Source organism: Drosophila miranda, chromosome XR (genome assembly GCF_003369915.1).
Source record: "Drosophila miranda strain MSH22 chromosome XR, D.miranda_PacBio2.1, whole genome shotgun sequence".
Taxonomy (NCBI): Eukaryota; Metazoa; Arthropoda; class Insecta; order Diptera; family Drosophilidae; genus Drosophila; species Drosophila miranda.
Window position 1 is genome coordinate 32675567 of NC_046674.1, and position 21386 is coordinate 32696952.

The 21386-nt window shown below is 44.7% G+C and overlaps 1 protein-coding gene across 2 annotated transcripts in view; it reads right to left on the reverse strand.

Annotated features, from left to right (window-relative positions):
* The window catches only part of LOC117186227, a 69407-nt gene that overhangs the window by 25380 nt on the left and 22641 nt on the right, over positions 1-21386 (reverse strand). Inside the window, exons 2-3 of one of the 2 annotated variants that reach the window (XM_033386657.1) lie at positions 16268-17990; positions 140-159 (exon numbers count right to left, since the gene is read on the reverse strand). In XM_033386657.1, the coding sequence (XP_033242548.1) occupies positions 16680-17717 (1038 nt within the window). In that variant the 5' untranslated portion in view covers positions 17718-17990 and the 3' untranslated portion in view covers positions 140-159; positions 16268-16679. Of the gene's footprint in view, positions 1-139; positions 160-16267; positions 17991-21386 lie in introns of those variants that run through there. The other variant, XM_033386656.1, reaches the window with a different exon arrangement.

Sequence of the window (21386 nt, forward strand, 5' to 3'; positions counted from 1 at the left end):
GATGCAACAGATTTTCGTCCTTTGTAGCGAAATTTTGAGACCAAACGGTCAAGGTCCGATATCACAGGAGTGTGGATACCAAATTTGGTTGCTCTGGCTCTTATAGGTTCTGAGATCCTTGAACTCATATTTTGCAATTGGCAAAACCGACCATGAAACCTGTGTGTTAGAGAGAGACAGAGCGAGAAAGAATGAAATTATTTTCTTGATTCTGGCTATAATAATTATACGATCTGGTTGAGATCTTACATTCTAAAACATATAGTCATCCTCTACGATTCTGCGTTTTTGGTTTTATCGTATCTTTAAAAATGTGGATGCCACAGATTTTCGTCCTTTGTGGGGGCGGAAGTGGGCGGGGCGAAGTTTTGAAATATTTTTGTAGCAGTGACATATCACAGAAGTCTGGATACAAAACATCGTTGCTCTAGCTCTTATAGTCTTTGAGCACTAGGCGCTGAAGGGGACGGACAGACGGACGGACGCACAGACGGACAGACAGACATGGCTCAATCGACTCGGCTATTGATGCTGATCAAGAATATATATACTTTATGGGGTCGGAAACGATTCCTTCTGGACGTTACACACATCCACTTTTACCACAAATCTAGTATACCCCAATACTCATTTTGAGTATCGGGTATAATAAACAGAAGCGGGCCCAGATGACTTCCCTGTGGCACACCTGAAGTAACATAAACAGTATTTGACAATACGTTAGAAAAAAAAAAAACACGTTGAGTACGGTTAGAGAGATAGGACAAAATCCAATCTAGAAGATTCGTTGGGAACCCTAATATAGAGAGCTTGTGAATAAGCAGAGCATGGTTCACAGAATCGTAAAACTACATCCGTCTGCAAGCCAATTTGAAAACCACGGTTTTCAACTAACCAAGAAGGTTAGTCGATGTTGAACGATGTCTGAAAAAACCGTGTTGCGACGGAGATATCAAGCTGCAATAAAGATGTTGCAGTTGCCGGGTGACCAGGAACTCAAGAAGCTTCGGGATGGCGGAAAGCTTTGCGATACCACAATATTTTTCAATATTTGATCTTGAAACTTTTTTGTGAAGCGGAATGATGTAGGACTCATTCGAAATAACTGGGAGACAAGACTGTTCCAAAGAGAGGTTGAAGAGAAAGGTCAAGGGTTTGCAAAGGGACTGGGCACAGTGTTTTAAAATGCAACTTGGTACCTTATCTGGACCCGCAGAAAACGCAGAATATGTCCATAGATGAAAAACCTTCCAGAACAACGCTTTCCTCGAAAATGGGCAGAAAAATGCTGTTAGCTTGAGGTAGCAGGTACGGATGCGTTGTAAATATGAGACGAGTACTTTGTTTGGAAAAAGGTAGCGATATCTGATATCTGGAACAAAAGTATTAAGGGCGGAGTAAATATAACTTTAAAACGAGTTAGCAGTTGCATCTATGTTCGGTAATGAATAAAGAAACGACCAATCAACACGCGAGAGATGTAGATCTAAATCGATAAAGTTTGTTTTGCGAAAACACTTTATGTGGCAAGGCGCCATGGAACTGTCAGCACAATCAGATCGGGTTCACTCAAGAGATATCGACAAAGTTGGATGGTAAGGATCTTCAGGGAATGATATTGGGCTTGCTCTGGATACCGTAGCAAGAGAAGCTTCGTTAACAAACATGAGGTCAAGAAGTCTGTCCCTAATGTTTTAAACCGCATTAATTTGGACAAGGAATTTTGCCCAACAAACTTCGCACGTTCTGATAGTGAATAGAAAAATGGTACATCAGTTTTTTGGAGCAGCAGGTTCGGTTATTCTGGGACTCGGGTTCGAATCTTTGTGAAGGAACTCATGCATAATTGTATGCTCAGGCCATATTGACGGTTCGAGAGATTTTGATAGTAAAGAATCAGGGAGAAGAATTTTAAAGGATGATATGTTGCGCTTATGTTTAAAAGTAAATTTATTCACAACTATATCATCCGGCGAAGCGTTAAGTTTAGAGGAAAGATGTTGTTCAACGTCCTCCGTTGTAGCCTCAGGAATAAGACGAGAAACAAATATTGCTAAGTTGAAGTCCCGAGCGAGATCGTAATGGTGGTGCCACTCCTAAAAGAGATCTCGGTCCTGGGGCAGAAGACTTGGCAACAACGGCCGGAGAAGGAATTGGCAAGACATCACCAGCAACCAACACACCCGCACTAGGAGAACTCACCACGTCAGAAGTGATGGCAGCAGAAACTGCAGGGATGGGATTGATGTTGTTGGGAACTTGGATGCTTGGAGGAAGCACAGTGCTAGGTGTAAAGAACACCGGAGCCACCGTTGGCAGATTTACAGATAACGGCGAGGCATGACCACACGGAGTAACAAATGCTTCCGATGGATGAAGGTGGGAGGCAGGCGTACCAATCGGATTAGGTTTCAAGAGATTGGTATCATTATGAGCAGTTTTTCGTCTAAGCGATTCGCTCAAGAGTTTGAGCCCAAGAAACTGCGATTCAAGGGCTAGATATTTCTCATTGAGAGCCACAAATGAATCACCAATGATTACACCACCGAATTCACATTTCTTTGCACTGCAAACAATTGCCATTATTGACAGAAGTAGAATCACTGTGCACGAATAATAAAAGTCAAGAGTCGAGAGAGCACACAGCAGAGCGAGCCCGACAATCAGCAGCAGCGGCAATAATTCAGAGCAGATGATCCAACGAAGTGCAGGAAACGAGCAGTAAACTCACCAAAGCAGAGACACAAAAGAAAAGTCCACAGAGAGGGAGAGTATAGGCTTTCATCCATCGGAAGCATTTCCGTGTAGTCATGCCACGCCGTTGTCTGTAAATCCGCCAACGGTGGCTCCGGAGTTCTTTACACCGAGCAATGTGCTTCCTTCGAGCACCCAACTTCCCAACAGCATCAATACCATCCCTGCAGTTTCTGTGGCCGTCACTTCGGACGCGGTGAGTGCTCCTAGTGCGGGTGTGCTGGTTGCTGACGACGTCCTGCCAATTCCTGCTCCAATTCCTGCTCCAATTCCTGCTCCAATTCCTACTCCAATTCCTGCTACAGCCATTGCTGCCAATTCCTCTGCCCTTGGACCGAGATCTCCTTTAGGAGTGGCTCCACCATCTCGATCTCGCTCGGGACTTCAACTTAGAGCAGAGTGGTCCCTCGGAAAGCAATATTTGTTTCTCGTCTTATTCCTGAGGCTACAACGGAGGATGTTAAACAACATCTTGCAGCTAAACTTAACACTTCGCCTGTTGATATAGTTGTGACTAAATTTACATTTAAACATAAGCGCAACATATCATCCTTTAAAATTCTTCTCCCTGATTCTTTACTATCCTGTTCTCTAGAACCGTCAATATGGCCTGAGCATAAATTGTGCATGAGTTCCTTCTCAAAGATTCGAACTCGAGTCCAAGAATTACCGAACATGCTCCAAAAAACTGATGTACTATTTTTCCATGCACTATCAGAACGTCCGCAGTTTGCTGGGAAAATTGCGTCAAATTCATACTAATAGTGCGTCCTTTGATTTCGATGCCATCGCGTTTACCGAAACCTGGCTTAACTCCTCTGTCAATGATCATGAAATTTTCATTGATAGTTACACTATTTATAGAATGGACCGCCCATCTTTTGCAGGTGGGGTTCTGATTGCAGTTAAATCTGTTTTCTCATCTGAGTTATTCCCATTCAATAACATTCATGGAATTGAATTTGTTGCAGTCAAAGTTCGTGTTGGCTCCGCATTTTTCTATTTAACCTGCTCTTACATTCCTCCCAGGTCTGATGCTGAGCTTTACTTACACCACCTCTCAGCAATTAATAATGTTGTTTCTGCATTAGGGTGCAATGATCGAATTATTGTCATGGGGGACTTTAACCTCCCATTTCTTTCTTGGCTGCCTTGTAATGACGCTAACCTGTTGTTTCCCAATTGCCATAATGACTTTATCAATGGGCTAACGGATATTTCCCTTGTCCAAATTAATGCCGTTAAAAACATTAGGGACAGACTTCTTGACCTCGTTTTTGTTAACGATGGTTCTCTTGCTACGGTATCTAGAGCAAGCCCAATATCTCTCCCTGAAGATCCTTACCATCCAACTTTGTTGATATCACTGGAGTGTACACAATCTGGAGGTGCTGACAGTTCCATGGCTCCTTGTCACATAAAGTGTTTTCGCAAAACAAACTTTATCGATTTAGATCTACATCTCTCGCGTGTTGATTGGTCGTTTCTTTATTCATTACCGAAAATAGATGCAACTGTTAACTCGTTTTATAGTTCTATTTACTCCGCCCTTAATACGTTTGTTCCAGATATCACTGTACCTGTATCGTCCAAGCCTCCCTGGTTCTCCAAGTATTTGTCATACTTAAAAAATAATAAATCCCGGCTCTATAAAAAGTACCAGAAGTCGGGCTCCACGTTGGCCTTAGCTCTATACTCCTCCGCTCGCTCTCTGTTCCTTGCCGTCAATAGTCAGTGTTATAATCATTACCTTTCACAATGTAGTAGTAACTTTCGTAGTGATCCTAAAAAATTCTATTCGTTTGTTAACTCTAAGCGCAAGTCAAACGTTTTTCTTCCGTCCCTTCATTACCAGAACAAAACAGAAGCTTCTACTGTTGGTATTGCAAATTTATTCGCTAACTTTTTCCAAACAACGTACTCGTCTCATATTTACAACGCATCCACTCCGTATCCGTACCAGCTACCTCAAGCTAACAGCATTTTTCTGCCCTTTTTCGAGGAAAGCGTTGTTCTGGAAGGTTTGTCATCTATGGACATATCGTTTTCTGCGGGTCCAGATAAGGTACCAAGTTGCATCTTAAAACACTGTGCCCAGTCCCTTTGCAAACCCTTGACCTTTCTCTTCAACCTCTCCTTGGAACAGTCTTGTCTCCCAGTAATTTGGAATGAGTCCTACATCATTCCGCTTCACAAAAAAGGTTCAAGATCAAACATTGAAAACTATCGTGGTATCGCAAAGCTTTCCGCCATCCCGAAGCTTCTTGAGTTCCTGGTCACCCGGCAACTGCAACATCTTTGTTGCAGCTTGATATCTCCGTCGCAACACGGTTTTTTCAGACATCGTTCAACATCGACTAACCTTCTTGAGTTTTCTAACCTAATCCACCGTGGTTTTCAAATTGGTTTGCAGACGGATGTAGTTTTTACGGACTTCAGCAAGGCATTCGATTCTGTGAACCATGCTCTGCTTATTCAAAAAGCTCTCTTTATTAGGGTTCCCAACGAATCTTCTTGATTGGATTTTGTCCTATCTCTCTAACCGTACTCAACGTGTTTTGTTTTCTAACGTGTTGTCAAATACTGTTAATGTTACTTCAGGTGTGCCACAGGGAAGTCATCTGGGCCCGCTTCTGTTTATTTTATTTGTGAACGACCTTCCTCAAGTTATAACATACTCTACTACACTAATGTATGCTGATGATGTCAAAATCTATCTTTCTTACTCTGATTGGTATTTGCACACACGCCTTCAACTTGATCTAAGTGAACTACTATTGTGGTGTTCAACTAATCTTCTTTTTCTGAACCTTTCCAAATGCAAACTTATGACATTTTACCGTCGCGCTCCTCATTTTGTCTCATATGTTCTAGGAAATCATGTCCTTGAGCGAATTTCGAGTTCAAATGACCTCGGAGTCCTTTTTGATCATAAGATGTGTTTCAACACCCATATAGCTGCAGCTGTAAATAAAGCTAAGGGTGTTTTAGCGTTCATCAAGCGTTGGTCCAAGGAGTTTGACGACCCGTACGTTACGAAACGTACGTTTCGTACGTACGTACATCTCGTTAGTACGTCCTATATTGGAGTATTGTTCTTGTGTGTGGAGCCCGCAGTATAAAGAGCAGCAGGCTGTTATTGAATCCGTGCAAAAGCAATTTTTAATTTTTGCCCTTCGGAACTTTAACTGGGACTCGGGTAGAATCTTGCCACCCTACCGGTCTAGGCTAAATCTTATTGACCTGCCGTCCTTGCACCATCGCAGAATATGCAATGGCGTAATGTTCGTGCACAAGCTCCTTCTTGCGACTGTCGACTCCCAAACTCTCTTGGGTCAGATTGACTTGGCCGTTCCATCTAGACCTACCCGTACTTTTAGGCCTATCCGTCTACCCATATGTAGGTCTAATTATGCTGATCATGAACCTTTTAGGGTTTTATGCCATAATTATAACTCCCTCTGCCATACCCTATCCCCTGAACTGCCTCTTAAACTAATTGCATGCAATATTTATAATCATTTAAATTTAGCTAACTTTTAACTCATCTTTTTCCGCCTTTAGTAACTAAGCACCATTATTAACAGATAATTTGTTAATTTAATAAATAAATAAATAAATTACTTTACTCTACAACACTAAGTTGGATCAAAGTCTTGCTGAAGTCGTTATTATCTCGATTTTACTCGACAACACAAGCTGAACCAAACATCCATCTTTTTAGCCATTCTCAGAATTTAATATGTAAAACCACTTTACAACCAGGCTCTCTTTACTATCCATAAGGCACGCAAGGCCACAGGACAGGCTATCTGCTACTCACAACTGGCACACTCGGCCCCATATAAGGCTTACAACTCACAGGTCTCAAGGACCCCTCACTAGACCTCCGCCAAGATACCAACCACTCTGCACTTCTGATCAGAAATCTGTCTGCACCTATGCCTATGGCTTGTCTATCTTGGTACTGTCTCAGCCTTTGTAAATGATGTCAACATGCCTAGTGCTCAGAGATTATAAAAGCGACATTTTGTATCCAGACTTCTGTTACATGTTGCACTGTTGCAAGTGTATTTCAAAACTCCGCCCCCACAAAAGACGAAAATCTGTGGCATCCACAATCTGAGCAAGATCGTTTTATTATTATAGCCAGAATGATGAAAACAATTTCAATATTTCTCGCTCTGTACACGTTTTATTGTCGGCTTTGCCTATTGCTAAAAGTGAGCGCGTAGATCTCAGAGACTGTAAGAGCTAGAGCAGACAAATTTGGTATCCACATTCCTATGATATCGAACCTGCACAAGTGTATTTCAAAAATTTCGCTCCACCCCCTTCCGCCCACGCAAAAGACGAAAATCTGTGGCATCCATGTAGGAAACGAGGGAAAGAGAGAGACAGGAAGCGGTTGTGTTTTCGTCGCGTCGTCTATGTAGAGCAGTAATTTTCTCTGAGGGAGCCGATGGCAAAAGAGGGAGATCACTCTGTTTTCGGTTCAGCCACGCAACAGACACACCGGCGCATAATCGAAAATATCATCACTTGTAAAACTTGGCTTATTAATAAATATTACTCGTTGCCTTCAAGCAACTTAAACGACCAAAAATTGAGGACTCGTCCGGGAAAAGCCCAAGACAACAACATTTGCAACTGAGATTTGTGTATTGTGCGTGTATTTGGAAAATTTTGGCGAGTACGAGACGATAGACACAGTAGATCAGTCGCTGTGCAGTTCTTATAGCATTGTGCGCAGAAGCGAGAGTTAACATGGGTAAACCCTTAATAAGGTGAGGTGAGCGTTAACAGAGAGGCGATCGTTAGCAGTGATGGCTTTAAGGACGATTTTCTTAGATATAAGCTAATATCAATTATTTGTATTTAAATCGTCACGATGCAAGTTGAAGAGATAATGACACTGAGAGTCGCAGATTTGCGAGAGAATTTAAGAGAGCTTGCGTTGCAGACGACGAGACGAAAGCGCGATTTACAAAATAGACTATTAATAAATCACGGTTATCCAGTTGAGGATGAAGAAGAGTCAGAGGAGGAGTCCGTAGTAACAGCAGTCGATGATACCATAGCAGTTCAACAAGGTACGCGACACGCAGAGTATAAATCTTGGTTTACGCTAAAAGACGTGGAAGGTAGTGTATAAAAATTGTCTGGTTGTAATAACCCCGACATCAATCAATGGATAGAGGAATTAGAAGAATGCGCAGCTACTGTTCAATATTCGTAACTGGAATTCGTTGAAGGCAGCTCTGTTGGATGAGTTTAGTGTCAAACTGTCGTGGAGTGTGGAGACAAATCGCATTGGAGGAAAGATTGTCCAAAAAATTATTTTTGTTGTTTTAAAAGTGGCCAACCAGGGCAGCGGGCTGCAAGCTATAATGTCAAGGTCGAAGCCGGACAAGAAAAGAGATCGAATACGAACATTATTCGAGATAATGATAGGCCGTCAGGTATTTTCACTCCATCATGTTTGGAAGTAAAGGATGTTAAGTACGCGATTTTGGTATTCGAAGGTTTGATTGATACTAGAGCAGATTTTTGTTTAATTCGCAGGGGGGTATTTATGTTTTTAAATATGTGTTTTTATTTTTAACAGGTATTGGAGATAGTCAAGTTGCAACTTTTGGTAGCTCTTCGATACCAGTGCAAATTGATGAGATGGAAATGGAGGCAGAATTTCATGTCATTCCAGAAGAGGACTATTCTGGATCATGATGACATGCAAGTTTCTAAGACAGGAACAAGATTTGTTCGTAGAGCTTGTGGCGAGGATAAAGATAATAAACTTTATCAGGTAGCATCGCCTTCATGCGTGGAATTGTTTAAAGCATTTAAAGGCATTTGGATGTCAAGTATTGAGGAAGTTGAGAAGGAGTTTTCTGTGTACGTTGGGCATCTCAGTGAAGCACAGTGCTATTGAGGTTAGGAGTATGGTAGAAGAGTACCAACCTCAGAGAAATGTAGATGCGCCAGTTTTCCAGCATCCAAGACGATTAGCGTTGTGTGAACAGGAAATCGTAAATAAGCAAGTGTAAGAGTGGCTGGCTCAGAAGATTATAAAGCCAAGTACATCGGAGTATGCATCACCAGTAGTATTGGTACCCAAAAAGAACGGTAGCAAGAGTCTATGCTGTGATTTGTTAATGCTGAGAAAAGTACTGAAGATAGCGAGAATAAATGGGCTACGTATTAATTGGAGAATGTGTCAGCTGTTACGACAAAAGGTTATTTTTCTAGAAAATTTAGTTAAAAAGAATACGATAAGACCAAGTGATGAGAAAACGAGGGCAGTTGAAAAGTTCCCAGTGCCAGTTGATAAAAAGGCAGTGCAGCGTTTCATAGGATTGACTTCTTATTTCCGAAAGTTTATCGAGTGTTATGCTGTTATTGTAAAACCATTGACAGATCTGTTGCGGAAGGATGTTAAATTTGAATTTAAGGAGATACATCAGGTTGTGTTTGAACAACTAAAGGAAGCATTGATCAGTAGACCTATTCTAGAAATGTACAAACCTAAATGGGAGACAGAAATCCACACTGATGTATCAAAATGGAGATATGGAGCTGTGTTACTGCAAAAGAGTTTGCAAGACAGCCAATTCTATCCAGTTCAATATATGAGTCGTAGGACTAAGCCATGTGAAGAGAAATATCCTGCTTATGACCTCGAAGTTCTGGCAATTATCGAAACTTTAGTGAAATGGCGTGTATACGTTTGGGGTATAAAGTTCAAAATTGTCACAGATTGTAATGCATCTATAATGACGATCAAAAAGAAAGGTGTTCCTTTGAGAGTAGCACGTTGGGCCATGTACCTACAAGACTTTAATTATGTTATAGAACATCGCTCCGGGACGAAGATGAGGCACGTTGACGCGTTGAGTCGTTTATCTTGTTTCATGGTGTCCGGAAGTATAGCTCATCGTTTGAAAGAAGCTCAGCTAACTGTAACGGTTGCGGTTGGACAGTACCGATTCAGGGTAGGTTATCGCTCGGGTATATCGCATGCAATAACCTTGGGCCAATTATCGCTGCATGGCATAGCATAGTTGGGGTGGGTGCAGGCAAGCTCGAAGTAGGGAACAGCTGAGCTAAGCTTCCGTAAGTGCTGTGCAGCGCATCGCAACGGAGCTTTCGAAGCCGATCATTAAGATCGGTAAGCTCTTATTTAAGCAGTGCAAAAGCACCAGAGCGTTCTCTTTTGAAAATTTGAATCTGTGCAGCCGGTGATTATCTCCGCGTCGGTAGCAAATATATATCTAAATCGACCACGTGCAATCAGAAAAAAAAAAAACTCAAATAACTTCCCACAAAGACAAACCGAAACCGAATAAAACGGATCGGTGAAAATCACACGCGGTGTGCGCTCGCAAAAATCGGGCTAAATTAATACCGAGAAAACTGGCAAGGCACCTACCCTGGCGTAAAGTGCATATTTGCCTCGCCTCGCCCCCAAGAGTTTTTTTTTGTCGCCAACCCGTGCGTCACACAGCTCTGCCAGGAGCGAACAACACTCGTGTCTCCGTGGAAAAGTCAGAAAAATGGTATGTTGAAGTGCCCTGTAGGGAAAAATTTGATTTTTTCTTAGCCCTCGTGGCTTTGTTCTGTTTCGCCCATAGGGCCCTGGCCACGAGCGGTAGCCCACCCAGCTCTCCCAAAGTTCTGCCCCCCACACGAAACTCCCACCCTTGACGGGAGTCGACCTTGGTGTGGGGCCGAGATTTTTTTTTCTCCTTTGGAAATCGTTGGAAAGTCCACCTGCCCGGCTACATAACCTCCACCGGCCATAACCCTTGCGCCATCCCGCCCGTACGCGCATAGAGGGCATACAGATTACCCCCCTCCCCGTAGGCGCCGCTAACTCGCTTTCTGCGACGGCCTAAAAGAAGCCGGTACGGATCCGGAATCAGATTTTGTAGCATAGTGTAGCTTTAATTGTCATTTTCTTTGGTTCATTCTGAGCCCTTATATGCCTGTGTAACTTTCATTAACTCTGCGTCACAGTCATACCTCGATAGCCGTGAAAGTGAAAGTTCCCAAAACTGAATTTATTGTGCTGGTGAAATAAAAATGAGGAGGTGTTCCGTGGGTACCAATAGAATGTATTCAATTGGGAGCTAATTCGGCGTTTACGTATAAAATATATTTATTTTATAACTTACATAGATCATAAGCTCACGTATATACTGACTGAGAAACGGGTATAAAGTAGAGCCGCGGCCTTTGCTGCGGCTCACAACGTTCCTCCTCGTTTGAGTTTGCAGATCTCTTTGTTGATGATTTCCATTTGCGCTGGGTTCCTTGGTAATACTGTTTGACTGCTCTGTCATCTTTTAGAAATATCCGGTGTGTCGTAATGTTGCTCACTCCTTCCAGAGTGCTGAATTTCTGTACCTTCGTTGTAATCAATCTTTAAAACTCCTCGTCCGTTGGCTCTGTTAACGAATTTCTTGCGTTTTTCTCATCTCTATTAGGTTTTGGTTCTCCGTTGAAGGTTACCGTGGCTTCTCCGCACGTTAAGGCTGCGTCTTTTAAAAAATCCATTCCTAGTATGGTACTCCTGTCATAATTAGGAATGATTGTGTGGTTTTTTTTCCCCTAGTTTTACTGTTGTCTGTATTCTGCGTGCTGTTCTCGGAGTGCTTCCATCCGCGAGCCGGATTAATCTATTTTCCACTCCTTCGATGCCTTCTTCTTTTAGTTTTTCAGCCCCCTTTTCGTTGATCATGCTTCTTGTTGCCCCTGTGTCGATGATTACGTCCATCAGTAGTGATTCAATCCTGGCCTGTCCTAAAAGTTGGTTCTTGTTGAATATTATTTGTGTGGTGTGATTACTCCTTGTTTGTTGCAGGTCCAGCAGTACGGTACGGGTTCCCTGCTGCATGTTCGGGTCTCGTGTCCGTAGTTTCCACATCTTTGACATTTCCCTTGTCGATATTGTGTCCTCTGCCATGTTGGATGGATAACCTTGGAAAGTCTTGCCTCCGTCTATATCTTTTCGAATTCCTCTGCAATGATCATGAATTCCGACGTCGTTTGGAACTCCCTTCAATTTATACCCGATAATCAAAATGAGTATAGGGGTATATTAGATTTGTGATGAAAATGGATGTGTGTAACGTCCAGAAGGAATCTAGGGGCTATGATATTTGTTCAGGATAGCAGCACACAATCCGCGATCCACACGGCGCACACTGCAGCATAAGGCATAGATCATAAGGCTTAGAGTTGAGTTACGTTTGCACGCCCGCTTCAACCAACTACACATATGTACCACGAAACCCATCGGTCTTTCTCTCCTGTCACGACTACTAGGAGTCTCACTTGACCTTTAATCTCGTCGTTGGATAATTGAGACTCGATCCGCCCCCCTACAAACATTGGTCCTTCGACATTGGCTCACCCCAGCCAGCATTGGCGGATCGCTCAAAATGCAAAATAAGTACAACCCTTCGATTGTGTTCAACACCCGTGCAGTGATTTTATGCGAGTTTTCCATCGCAGTCCGAGTTCCCGCGGCATATGTACATACATACATATGTATGTATTCATTTCTCGCTCTAGCTCTAAATTAAACCATACTTCATTCTGCCAACGCTTGTGGCCTCCTACTTTTCCAAACGTATAATTTGATTCGAGCTAACTCTTGCTTTCCGCCTTCGATCCAGCGCTTACATCCGATCCAGCCGGATGCCCCTCCCACTGCATTTGGAGAAAGAAAAACTTAATCATAGAGATATGATGCGCCTGCATTCGTGAAAATATAAAAGGCATGCGCAGCGGCCAGCCGCTGCTGATAAGAGAGCGCAACGCTTGCGTTCCCCACGCTCGAAGCTTTTCGTTCTCGTCGTTGCCAATTCTGCTTTAAGCTTGCATTGCTCGCGTTCCCTGCATTTTTGTAATGCATTGAAACGTAGCCGACAAATACAATAAGCAACAAAAAAAATTTTTTTAAATCTCCTCAAACCAACAAAAAAAAAATTTCTAGTTTTTAATCAAATTTCGTTTTGGCTCACCATGGCGGATCGCTGGTCTGACCCCCGCTGCTTTTGATAATTTTTTTTTTTTTTCTTTTTTTCTTTATACATATGTAATTTCCTTATTTCTAATATCATATATTATATTCATATACTCTATCGTTTACATATACATATACCTTAGTAAAATGGCTATATGTGCATTGCTTTGAATGACGTTTTTTTTCAACACGTGTTTTCTTGATTTATTTTATATTTTTATTTGGGTAGCTGTTAGGTTAGGTTAGGTTCAGGCGGTAGCCTGGGGGAGTGATGAAACCCTCCCAAGCTCACTTGGACCTGTAGAAGGTCCGTTGTGGTGCCGCATGGGCGTGTGCCCCTTCCCAGTGCCTAAAAACCGTGGAGAAACAGGCTGTTGCAAATTAAGGGCAGTCCCATCCGGAGGCTTGGATGAATCTGGACAAGGTCCCCGGTTTGATTTCGGACAGGTCCGAAATGTCTGTGAGGAAAGCGGCCCCGAGAATACGAAGACGACGATTTCCAAGGGCCGGGCAGTGGCAGAAGAAGTGGGGACCGATTCCTCCTCTTCCTCGTCGCGACAACTCCTGCAGAAGTCGTTATGAGGGATTGACAGTCTAGAGGCATGAGTGCCAATCTGCCAGTGTCCCGTAATGGCTCGAGTTACTGCAGAGCACTGTGCTCTGCTGAGCCTATACAGCTCGGCTGAGCGCTTCTTCGATCGATATGGCCATATCAATCTTGAGATTTTACAGGAAACGGTTTGCTGCCATCTCCTATTGGCATTTTGCTCGAACAATTCGTGCGTGAGGAGCCTGCACGTAGCCAGAGGCATCGCTACCTGCTCCCTCTCCATAAGGAGAGGAATTGTAGTACCCTGCCTTGCTAGCTCGTCGGCGGCGTCGTTCCCCTCGATGTCCCTGTGGCCTGGGACCCATATAAGGAAGAGGTCTAACTGATCTGCGATCTCGTGCAGAGACCTGCGGCAGTCATTTACAGTCGCTGAGTTCGACGATATTGAGCCTAGAGCTTTAATAGCTGCTTGGCTGTCCGAAAAAACGCACACTAAGTGCGTGTCTAGAAGTAGTTTGGAGACGATGGAAATGGCCTCCTTGATGGCTACAACCTCCGCTTGGAACACACTGCAGTGGTCCGGGAGCCTGAAGCAATGACTGATGTTAAGCTCGCTGCAGTAGACTCCGCCTCCCACGCGGCCGTCTAGCTTTGAGCCATCAGTGTAGAAGTGGACCGCATATGCAGGTCCTGGTTCGCTCATCTCCCAGTCCTCCCTAGATGGGATTGATACCTGGAAGGGCGTCGAGAGGTGATCACTGGGGATACAGTAATCTGTCCTCTCTGGTAATTGCGGGAGTCTCATCAGGATTCCCGAGTGCCCAACCGCGGATGCTTTCCACAGTCTGGCTTCTCTCATTCTGAGGGCGGAAAGTGTTGCCACCTTCTTTCCCATGAGATCCACAGGGAGGAGGTCCAGCACAGTATCCAGGGCTTCCCCTGGAGTAGTGCGTAGCCCGCCAGTTATGCATAGCTCTGCCATGCGTTGAACTCTGCTGAGTTTATTGAGGCATGTCCTTCTGTCCAAGGCTGGCCACCATACCACCACTCCATAGAGCATGATTGGTCGTATGATGGCGATGTAGAGCCACCGAACTATATAGGGGGTCATTCCCCATTTTAGTCCGATGGCTTTCCTGCAAGTATAGAGGGCCACTGTGACCTTCTTTACTCTATCCTCTATGCTCAATTTCCAATCGAGCTTTCTATCGAGGATTAGGCCAAGATACTTGGCGTTGTTGCTGAAGACTAGCGTTTCCCCACATAGTCTTGGGGGAATCAGTACCGGAACTTTGTACTTCCTAGTGAAGAGCACCAGTTCCGTTTTAGACGGGTTGACGCCTAGACCGCATTTGTCTGCCCATTTTGACATCTTCATGAGAGTGCTTGTCAGGCACTCACACAGCGTCTGCGGGAATTTACCCGAGAATGCTATGGCAACATCGTCCGCGTACGCCACCACACGGCAGCCACCCCCCTCTATCTCCCGCAGCAGTGTGTTCACTGCCACGTTCCATAGGAGGGGCGAGAGGACTCCGCCCTGCGGTGTGCCTCTGCTGCCTCAACCGTCCTGCATTGTAGCATCTGATCGATCAGGCTCACCGTCCTGGAGTCAACGCCCAGGTCCGTCAGTGCACCCGTGATGGCGGTCGGGAGGATGTTATTAAAGGCGCCTTCTATGTCGAGGAAGGCTACCAGGGTGTACTCCTTACAGTTGAGGGACGCTTCTATGATCGATGTGATCGTGTGTAGGGCCGTTTCGGTGGATCTTCCTTTCCGATAGGCATGCTGGGAGTCTGAGAATAGACTAGGCGGAATATTTACCGTGAGATGCATCCCCAAAAGCCGTTCCATCGTCTTCAGAAGGAAGGACGATAGACTTATGGGTCTGAAATCTTTGGGGGCAGTGTGCGAGGGCTTGCCTGCCTTGGGGATGAAGACGACTTTGGTATGAAGCCAGGTTTCCGGGATATATCCATGGGAGAAGATTCCCTCGTATATCCTTTTGAGCCAATTAGTGGCTTTTTGTCCAGCGTGAATCAGTTGGACAGGGATGATGCCATCTGGTCCCGCGGATTTGTATGGTTTGAAGCTTTTTATTGCCCAGGAAATGTTCTCCTGGCTTAGCAGGTTCATGATAACACTTGAGGCAACGGAGGGAGCCGCGATGTAGTGTGGTCTGTTTTCATCGCAGCCGGGAAAGTGGGTGTTAAGGAGAAGATTTAGCGACTCATTGCTGGACGTTGTCCATGATTGGTCGGCGTTCTTCAGGTAGCCCAGAGTGGGTGTAGTCTTCGAGAGAACTTTGCGCAAGCGCGAGGCTTCCGAGTTATTCTCAATGTCGCTACAGAACTTACGCCATGAGGCGCGTTTGGCTTTCCTCAGTTCTTTATTGTAAACTGACAGACTGGCCTTGTAATCGGCCCAGCTCTGCTCAGCGTTTTCAGCCTTAGCTTTATTGAAGAGTCTTCGGGAGGCTTTCCGGAGTTCCCTCAGTTTCGGATTCCACCATTCAGGTTTCTTCCGGCCTCTGCTCTTTCTAAAGGGGCAGGATTTATCGAGCGCCTCATTGCAGGCGTCGGTAAATAGTTTAACAAGATGAGTCGTGGCTTCCCTGGAGATCTCCTCCTCAGGTGGAGTCTCAGGGAGAACACGACAGAGGTGGTCTGAGTATCGAGCCCAGTTTGTCCGCCTAAGGTTCCGAAATTGAGCTGGTCTCGGTAGTGAAAAAGAGAATACGGTTTCCACGTACCTGTGGTCCGAGAAGGAGTGCTCTTCCAGGACCCTCCAGGATACGATGTTCCCGTGTAACTCATGAGAGGCAAGTGTGAGGTCCAGGACCTCCTTGCGGTTTTTAATAATGAAGGTGGGATCACTCCCCCTATTTAAAAGGACCATCTGAGTGGTCAGTAAATAGTTGAAAAGGTACTCACCCCTTTCGTTGGTGTCAGTGCTTCCCCACTGGCAGTGGTGTGCATTGGCGTCGCACCCTACGATTAGTGTGTCCTTGGCCTCGCAGTCTGTGATTAGCGCCCTGAGCGCCTGTGGAGGGGGTCTGGTTGGTCGTGACCCATGTACGTGGAGCAGATTCTCAGTGAGCACCCCTGGCCTTCGAGGCTCACTGCTGTTTGGTCTTCATTGCTGAAATTTGGGAGCAAAAATAAGTGCAAATCTCTTTTTGCAAGGATGCAGGTGCGAGTTTTAGCTGCGGAGTCAGCTACGTATAGCTTATAGTCAGGAGTCCTCAGACCAGAGACACTGTTTCCGAGGATCCAGGGCTCCTGAATGAGGACTATGTCGGCTCCACCCTTGGCTAGGTGGAGCAAGAGAGCAACGCATGCTGCCTTACAATGGTGGAGGTTTATCTGCAGGAGTATCAGTGACATTCCTGAGGTTCACCTCCACCATTGTCCTGTCGTGGTCGGTCTCCGAAGAGTCCAACTCCTCCGCGACCCCGATGTGCTTGAGATCCCTAGTGAGATCGCTCACGTCTGACACGTAACCATCTAGGATGTCATCCGACACCACTGATGCCACGTCTGACACCGCAGGCTTGATCTCCATACTAGGGATCTCCGGGGGCTCCAGGTCTGGCTCGACCGTCGGTTGCATGCCTTTGGAGTCGGACTTGTACGGTACTACGACTACCTTCTTGTAGCCGTAGTCCACAGCGCCCTCCGTGTCGTGGAGAAGTCTGACCGACTCCTCGTTCAGGACGAGGATGATTTGGCGCCTCTGCCCGTTGCTCTCCTCTACCTTGGCCACCTTCCAATCGGCTGTGGGAAGGTGGGGGTTGCAGACCTGCAGAATCCGGAGAATCTTATCCGGCTCTGCAGGCTTCGCCGAGACCCACGCTCTGGCCCTCGGCTTGCTGGGGATGTCCTCCCACTTCACGACCTCCAGCTGGGCTCCTGGGTAGACCTCCTTGAGCGACGCTACCGCCTTCGCGTAGAGGGCCGCCGAGCGAGCATCTTGGCAGGCGATGGCTTTCACCCTGCCTTGGTGCCCTCCGGCGTCCTCACACTTGGGCGGTGGTCCTCCATTCTCCTCCAACTCCTGGAGGAAACGGTCTTGGAGCTCGTTTTCCACGAGGTGCCACTTGTCCCTAGGGATCTGCCCGTCTTTAGAGCCCCTGTCTAGGACTCCAATCAGGGTTTTTCCCCTCGCCACCTCGGCAAACGAGCGGTTGCTCAGTGTCTTCGTCCTCTTGGCCTGTTGGACTTGTGTGGCGGTGTCCTCCGCCGAGCGTTGCCGCTTCCTTGGGGCCTTGGCTGTGGCCTTGCCAGCTTTGGCTGGCTGGTAGTCGGGCAGGACTGTCTTGGCCCATCGCCGCGATTCGATTCCCTGGGCAGACGCCAGGAACACCGGGTCGTCGTTGCCCATGATGAAGGCCGCACGTCTTTTGTCTTGGAACTTGGGCCTATCTTTCGAATCAGAGGCGCCGCCTGCCGGGGTTGTCAAGGGGTTCCCGGTCCCAAGGTAACCAGGTCGCCCTTGGGGCCCCCCGACGTGGATTGGCCCGATTGGCTTTTCGGTCCTCTCCTCACAGCGCCTGCTGCCTCGAGACGGTGGACCGACTTAGTCTCCTTCCCCGTCTTTTTGGGCACTGGTTTCCCAGATGCGTTTGCAGAGGGATGGCCTTTTCCCTCCGGGTAGCTGTTAATAAGTACAAAACAAAAAGGCATAAAGAAATTCAATATCAATTTTTTTAATAACAAAAAAAAAAATTGTACATTTTTCACATAGAAAATGGGTATAACAGCAAAAAATATTTTGTATGAAAAAAATTTCCAAGGAACAAGTTTATGGGAATATGTACTCTTTTAATAATTAATGGAGTTAAACTTATGCTCCTGAAGCTTTTGCAGCCTACTGGGCATTGAGTTCGCAAAGTTTTTTAGTGTTGTTATTTCTATCCTGTTCCATTTTGCAACTATCGCTTGTTTTAATTGCTTCAATGTATCGTTCTGCCTTGTACAGGCATAGACTTTTGCTGCAAGGATTCCCCACAGATCCTCAATTGGATTTAAGTCCGGACTCATTGAAGCCCACTTAATCAACGGTTTATTGTGGGTCTCAAAATAGTCCATTGAGGCCCGGGAAACATGAATTGGCGCAATATCCTGCTGAAATGTCTATTGATCACCATGGAAATGCTCAGCAAATGAAAAAGGTTCACTATCTATCAATTCTGGATATTAAGCATATTGGAGACTTCCCTTTAGCACTAAAGGCAGCCCATATCATAAGCGTTCCATCACCATGGTTTGGCTTGTAGCAAGTTGCCCGTGGATGACGCGGGTCTCTCCAATATTTATGATGGACATCTGAACCGTCTAAATTCAATTTTTCTAATCACTAAAAATTAAATTTTCTAATTCGTGGTCCCAGAACTTGTGTTTTTCAAAACGGACATGCGCGCATCATTATGACGTTTAGTTTAGAGGAGTTTTCCCACTTTTTATACCCGATACTCAAAATGAGTATTGGGGTATATTAGATTTGTGGTAAAAGTGGATGTGTGTAACGTCCAGAAGGAATCGTTTCCGACCCCATAAAGTATACATATTCTTGATCAGCATCAATAGCCGAGTCGATTGAGCCCTGTCTGTCTGTCCGTCTGTCCGTCCGTCCGTCCGTCCGTCCGTCCCCTTCAGCGCCTAGTGCTCAAAGACTATAAGAGCTAGAGAAACGATGTTTTGGATCCAGACTTCTGTGATATGTCACTGCTACAAAAATATTTCAAAACTTCGCCCCGCCCACTTCCGCCCCCACAAACGACGAAAATCTGTGGCATCCACATTTTTAAAGATACGATAAAGCCAAAAACGCAGAATCATAGAGGATGACTATATGTTCTAGAATGTAAAATCTCAACCAGATCGTATAATTATTATAGCCAGAATCAAGAAAACAATTTCATTCTTTCTCGCTCTGTCTCTCTCTAACACACAGGTTTCATGGTCGGTTTTGTCAATTGCAAAATATGAGTTCAAGGATCTCAGAACCTATAGCCTAAAAGCCAGAGCAACCAAATTTGGTATCCACACTCCTGTGATATCGGACCTTGACCGTTTCGTGTCCAAATTTCGCCACACCCCCTTCCGCCCCCGCAAAGGACGAAAATCTGGGGCATCCACAAATCTCAAAGACTATTAAAGCTAGAGTAACCAAATTTGGTATCCGCACTTCTGTTAGATCTCACTATAAAACGTATATCTCAGAATTTCGCCCCACCCCTTTCCGCCCCCACAAAAGACGAAAATCTGTTGCATCCACAATATTGCAGATTCGAGAAAACTAAAAACGCAGAATCATAGATAACGACCATATCTATCTGATTGCTGAATCTGGATCAGATCAGATCATTTTTATAGCCAAAGGAAACAAATCAATTTGCAGTGGCTACGCAGCGCGTGACGTCACGCTCAGACTGATTTTCTGTCTCTCTCGCACGCAGTCTTTGTCGTGTCGTTTAATATTAGCGGCGTCTGCCGGAGGAGAGCCATACTGACTTAGTATCGGGTATAACTGTAGAGTTGCGGTGTCCGCAGCAACTCACAACGTTCCCCCTCGTTTTTGATATGTGAGGTTAAAATTTTCGTTTAAAATTTGGCGTTGGCTCACACGTTGCCTGGGGATTGTTAACCCGAGTTCTGCCTTGATTTTGTTGCAGCTCATTAGGTCTTCAGTTGCAAACTGCCCCATGTGCCGTTTTGTCAATTCTATTATGGTTGATACTGGGCCAAGTCGACGATTTATGCGGTAACCGTCTGGATCTATGAAAATGTTTGAAATAGTATTTTGATGTCGATACATTAGCGAAGCTATTCGACCAGTTTTTATGCCGGCTAATTTCATTCTCTTGATCCTTTCCTGTTCTTCCTCAGAAAATGATTTACCATGTGGCATTTTTAACTAAAATGCAATTTTTTTTTAAATTTGTATTGCTTTGAAGCAATAGTGAGTGCTTACGTACAGAATCAATCAGCTTGTCACTTTTACTGAAAAGATGCTAACACTGCGACTCTCAAAACATGAATAGACATGATTGCACATATATCTATTTTCTACGTAGAGCGCGAGCTTGATCTCTTATCTAAGCTAATGGTACCACAAATGGAGTTCAAAGAAGACGAAAATTTGTCATAACTGAGCACAACAATAAGAGATAAGAACTGCATAGTCAAACCCAACAAGCATCTATTACTTTTTAAGAAAAATGGAAAATAAATTTTGCACATATAGCCATTTTACTAAGGTATCTATAACTTTTCTCTTTCTCCTTTAGGGTTTAAGCCTCATATTTTTTTTTCCATTCCAGTAATTTTTTTGTATCCTTGATTTGCCTACTGGTTGTAATTAAAGACTTGTGTTATTTTCGGTAGTGAAACTTGGGTTAGCTCGGTTTTGATTATGTAGCAACATGTCTAGTATTAAGTACAGAGAAATATATTGAATTTTGTCAGCCATGAATATGGAGTAGACTTCTAATTTCCTAGTGACATGGTGATGTAATGGGGTAGGGTGAGAATTATAGGGATTTCCAGAACCTTCGCCCAACTGGAAATCATGGAAGGGTGGGTACAGAGTCGTGTACGTCGACTTCCATCTCAAGACCTCACACCCGCGATAGTTTTGGAACACACCGACGAAAGCCCCTAGTACTTTCGGGTACGACCTATGTATGATTGTGCCATTTAATTTCGGTTATGCTCGGAATAGGCAGATTGTGGTTTTTCGGAGTTAGCTCCCTGTAGAGTTACGGGATTCTAAAATTTTAAAGTCTATGTAGTAGGAGTCGAGACGCGGTCAAACGAACACCCCCAAGTTACCGAAGGAGCACGGAACAAGAGAATCCCCACCGGCAGTGACCTCGACATCCCCTCCAATCCATCCCCTACTGACGTATAGAAATATATCGTTGAATTGTTACATAACCGACAATTGGGTTAAGGCTTTTAAAGGTATTGTAGAGGACAAGGAATATGAGTATTATAATAATAATACTATTCTTATATTTAGAATCAGATTTTGTTTAAGGATCCGAAT